Here is a 4,934-nt window from a genome sequence, read left to right as displayed (position 1 = left end):
CTTTAGTAGGAAGTAGGTGTTTTAGGTCTAAAGGAGAACTTTAGAAGCATTTTCAGCAGGCGAGGCCAGGTGCCATGGTTCACACCTGTAATCCCAACACTGGGAGGCTGAGGCAGGATTGCTTAAGCCCAGGAGTTCAAGACAAGCCTGGGCTACAAAGAAAGACCCTGTCTCTCTTCAAAAAAAAAATAACAAAACTAAAAAAAATTAGCCAGGCGTGGTGGCATGCACCTGTAGTCCTACCAATTCAGAGGACTGAGGTGGGAGGATCGCTGGAGCCCAGGAGTTTGAGGTTGTAGTGAGCTATGATTGTGCCACAGCACTCCAGCCTGGGTAACAGAGCGACGCCCAAATAAATAAATAAATATTTGTTGGAGGAAGGATAGATTTAGAGACCTTTTCTCCCAAATCCTGTGACTGGTTAGGGTTGGTCCAAATACAAATAATGTATTACCTTCTATGAGACTTTGGGACTCTTAACTTCTTCTGGCTCAGCAATCATAACCAGTAAGTATCATCTACTGGGGAAAGAGAAAGATACGTGAAAATGACTCCTCTGGAAACTTCAGATACCAACACGGACACCCTAAAATCTGGTTTACCCAGCTCAAAACCACAGGGTTATTTAAGATTTATTTTGGTCCCAAAGGCACTTCCTCAACCTCAGGCAATGTGATGTAACTTACAGGGCATTTCTTTGTTAGGGTTTACCGACTCAATCATCCTAAAGGTGATCAACAACAGCTAAGCAGAAAAGGTACAGCAAATAAACGAAAAGCAGAACCATGAGTCTGATGGCGAAAGAGGGGAAGCAGTTCGCTTTTCTGATAGCAAGAGTCAGCTGACCTGAGATACATACATCAATCCTCATGAGATTTCTTGAGCAAGGAAAGGTGGTTGGCTTACGGCACGGTAGGGAGCTTCCAGGGCTGGCTGGCGTGGGATACCTGTACCACAGGAATGCAGGGGTCATCCCTTCCTCCAGGTATGTGTGACTGTAACAATGACTGAGACTTAACCTATCCCCCAGTCAGGGGCCACTTTATTCAACAACTGGTTATTTTCTCCTCCTCTTTCTTCTGCTCTGAACACTCTCACCTTTTCCCTTTGGGGTATGGTTTCCTTCCTGACTACCCTATTCAGAGTATGCTCTCAAATATCCCTAAAATGTTCCTTACCCAATCTAGTAGCTTGGTTTTTTGTTTGTTTTGTTTGTTTGTTTTGTTTTGTTTTTTGAGATGGAATCTTGCTGTCACCCAGGCTGGAGCACAGTGACAAGATCTTGGCTCACTGCAACTCTGCCTCCCGGGTTCAAGTGATTCTCCTGCCTCAGCCTCCTGAGTAGCTGGGATTACAGGCACACATCACCACACCTGGCTAATTTTTGTATTTTTAGTAGAGACGGGGTTTCACCATGTTGCCCTGGCTGGTTTCAAACTCCTGACCTCAGGTGATCCGCCTGCCTTGGCCTGCTAGGATTACAGGCATGAGCCACTGCACCCAGCCTCTAATCGGTTGTTCATCTTCCTCTTGGCAAGTTTTGTTTTCTAACTGATGTCCTCTCCTTCTTGATAACTTCTGCAACCTAGCCCTGCCCTGACTTTTTTCCTTTTTCTCTTGCTATTCTTTCTTCTCCCTCCTTTATCATTTTCCTGTGACAAGAAAATAAATGATAATTTTATCATTAATTTTAGAGGTCATTATATTAAGTGAAATAACTCAGACACCAAAAGACAAATGCCTTATGATGTCGTTTATCAGTGGGAGCTAAATAATGTGGACACGTGGACATAGAGAGTAGAATGATAAATGATGAAGACTGGGAAAGCAGAGGGAGTAGAAGGAGAGTGGAAAATGAGAAGTTACCTAATGGGTACAATGTACATCATTTCGATGGTGGATACTCTAAAAGTCTTGACTTCACCACTGTGCAATCGATGCATGCAACAAAATTACACTTGTACCCCTTAAATTTATACAAACAAAATAATAATCAACATTTTTGAAAACTCACTACGCATCTTACATGTACTAATCTGTTGCATCATCAGTATGCTCATGGGGTATCCTCATCTTACAGATGAGAAAACCGGGACACAGAGAGGTTATGTTATTTGTCCAACATCACACAGCTAGTAAATAACTGGGATGTGAACCCAAACCATCTGTCTCCGGATCTTTGCTATAATGCTCCTCCCACAGGATCCTTCCTGGGGGGTCTTCTGTTTTTCTACTCCCTCTCCCTATAGGAATCTCATAATTTCATGGCTTCAATCTTTCCATCTTTCCAGCTCCAGATGAATTAACAATATTGACAGTCCCAATATCAATCAAAGCTTATATTTACTAAGCAGCTACTTTAGCCTGACATTAGGCTTAAATTGCTTTACATTGTCACACAGCATCTCCACATTACAGATAATAAATTGCATCATAGAGAGGTTGTGTGAATTGCTCAAAGCCTCACAGCTATTCTGCTGCAGAGGCAGTTGATAGGCCATAAATTTGATCAAAATAATACAAGCTACATTTAAATCCTAATGCCGTGTCTCCCTCACCTTTGCAACCCCTAGCATAGCATCTTATATATAAGAGGTGTTTCAGTATATGTGGAATCAAACGTGAATGAAGCCAGCCTTTTTGCAACTGGAGACAGAGTCCTCGACACTTCTGAGGTGAATTATCAGTGAATTTCCGTTATCCAGGAACTTTTAGCCCATATCACTAGATGGTACAGGCAAGGGTGAAGATATGAGCATTGGGTCAAGAATTAGGATTCTAGGGTTGGGCATGGTAGCTCATACCTATAATCCCAGAGCTTTGGCAGGCCAAGGCAGGAAGATTGCTGGAGCCAGGAGTTCGAAACCAATCTGAGCAACATAGCAAGACTCTGTCTCCACGAAATACTGAAAAAAAAAAATTAGCCAGGCCTGGTGGCATACACCTGTAGTCCCAGCTATCCTGGAGGCTGAGGTGGGAGGATTGCTTGAGCTCAAGAGTTCAAGGTTACAGTGAACTGTGATTGCATCACTGCACTCCAGCCTGAGCAACAGAGCTCAAGTGATAACACAGGCAGCAAGCTAGAGCAATTAGGCAACAAGAAAGAAAGAAAAAGCATCCAAATGGGAAAGGAGGAAATCAAATGGTGACAGAGGCAGCCAGCATCGGTGGAGGACTTTCTGCCTGACGTTGTGCTCTACACAGTCCCTCATTTGGGTCATCTCCAAAACCCCACAAAGTAGGTCACACTGTCACCCTATTTCACATAAGGCAACTTAGTGAGGTTAAACAACTTACCCAAATTTGCCCAACTAGTGTGCCAGCCACTTAACCCCAGGGGGCCCATTTCCTCATCTGCAAAATGAGTCAGTGGATGATTTCTAAAGTTTCTTAGAACTCTGGGATTCTGACATACCAATGACTCTTCAGAAACCCTAACTTAAGACACAAGCCCAAATTAGTGAGTAATTTGCTGGTTAGACTGAAGACTAGTTAGTCTTTAGTCTTGCTGTTTAGACTAAAGATTAGTCTTAAGGAAACATGATGGTCCCCCAGACTGCCTGCATTTTAGGAACAGGGTAACACTATTCAGCCATACGGGTTTATCAGTTAGCCCTTTGAGCTAGTCATCATTTGGGCAGGTGTAAGGTTTGTGTGGCTGCTACACATTCATGTTTATACAAAAGAAGAAAGGACTGGGCACAGTGGCTCACGCCTATAATTCCAACACTTTGGGAGACTGCGGAGGGAGGGTCACTTCAGGCAAATAGTTCAAGACCAGCTCGGTTAACACAGCAAGACCCAATCTCTACCAAAAAAAAAAAAAAAGCTTAATTAGCCATGAGTGGTATCTCATGCATGTAGCCCAGGAGTGCAAGGCTATAGTGAGCTATGATTGCACCACTGCAGTCCAGCTGGGGCAACAGAAAGAGAACCTGCCTCAAAAAAATAAAAATACAAATAAAAAATGTAGGAGGAAGGGGACTTTAAAGGAAACATCAGCCTGATGTTAAGCCCAGCTGAGAATATTCAAAATGTTCTATGAATGCAATTGCGTAACTAACTGATAACAAACCGGACCTGGCATCTTCTTAGGGGAAGAGTGAGAATTATGGGAAGAAAAATAACAGTCCCCCCAAAGACATCCACATCCTAATCCCTGGAACCTGTTAATTTGTTACCTTACATGGTAAAAGAAACTTTGCAAATGTTGATTAAGCTAAGAATCTTAATATGGGGGTAGTACCCTGAATTTTCCAGGGGGCCTAATGTAATAATCACAAAGGTCCTCTTAAGAGGAAGCTGGAAGATCAGGAAGACAAGAAGATGCTGTGCTGCTGGATTTAAAGAAGGGGGAAGGGTCTATGAGCCAAGAATTGCAGGCAGCTTCTAGAAGCTGGAAAAGGCAAGGAGACAGATTTTCCCCTAGACTTTTCAAAAGAAACCAGCCCTGCTAACATTCTTAATTTTAGCCTATAGAGGCTGATTTAAGACTTCTGACCTCCACACCTGTCAGAGAATAAATCAGTGTTACTTTAAGCCACTATATTCATGGTAATTTGTGATAGCAGCAATTGGAAACTCAAGAGACGGATCCAGAAAGATTTAGATTGCTCCCATTGCCACTCTTGAAGAGTCACACAGTTAGCCCCCAGGGCCTCTTCTCCAAAATCCTGCCATTGGTCTGCACTGCCCTAAATGACCAAGTCATATCACTCTGTACTGGACTTTGAGGCACCAGTCAGATCTGGTGAGTGGCATCTGCCGGGAGAAAAAGGACAAGTCACTGTCACAATAAACATGCCAACCTAGTATTTACAATCTGAACAGCACTTCCATGCATGTAGTCCCCTGTGGGATTTCTGAAGGAGAGGCTATGTGGTGTAATGGGTTATCAGCTAGAACCCAGAACCCGTGTTTAACCTCAGCTCTGC

General features: G+C 43.3%; 1 protein-coding gene across 1 annotated transcript in view; it reads left to right on the top strand.

The window, feature by feature from the left end:
• Positions 1-818: 818 nt before the first annotated feature.
• The window catches only part of LOC105519756 (EGF-like module-containing mucin-like hormone receptor-like 3), a 64,965-nt gene continuing 60,849 nt past the window's right edge, over positions 819-4,934 (top strand). The window contains exon 1 of the mRNA XM_011953218.1: positions 819-985. Within this exon, the coding sequence (XP_011808608.1) occupies positions 961-985 (25 nt within the window). The 5' untranslated portion in view covers positions 819-960. The remainder of the gene's footprint in view (positions 986-4,934) is intronic.

The sequence above is a fragment of the Colobus angolensis genome, unplaced genomic scaffold, assembly GCF_000951035.1.
Source record: "Colobus angolensis palliatus isolate OR3802 unplaced genomic scaffold, Cang.pa_1.0 Scaffold36, whole genome shotgun sequence".
Taxonomy (NCBI): Eukaryota; Metazoa; Chordata; class Mammalia; order Primates; family Cercopithecidae; genus Colobus; species Colobus angolensis.
The sequence above is the reverse complement of the archived record's forward strand: the minus strand, read 5'-3'. Positions and strand labels throughout refer to the sequence as shown.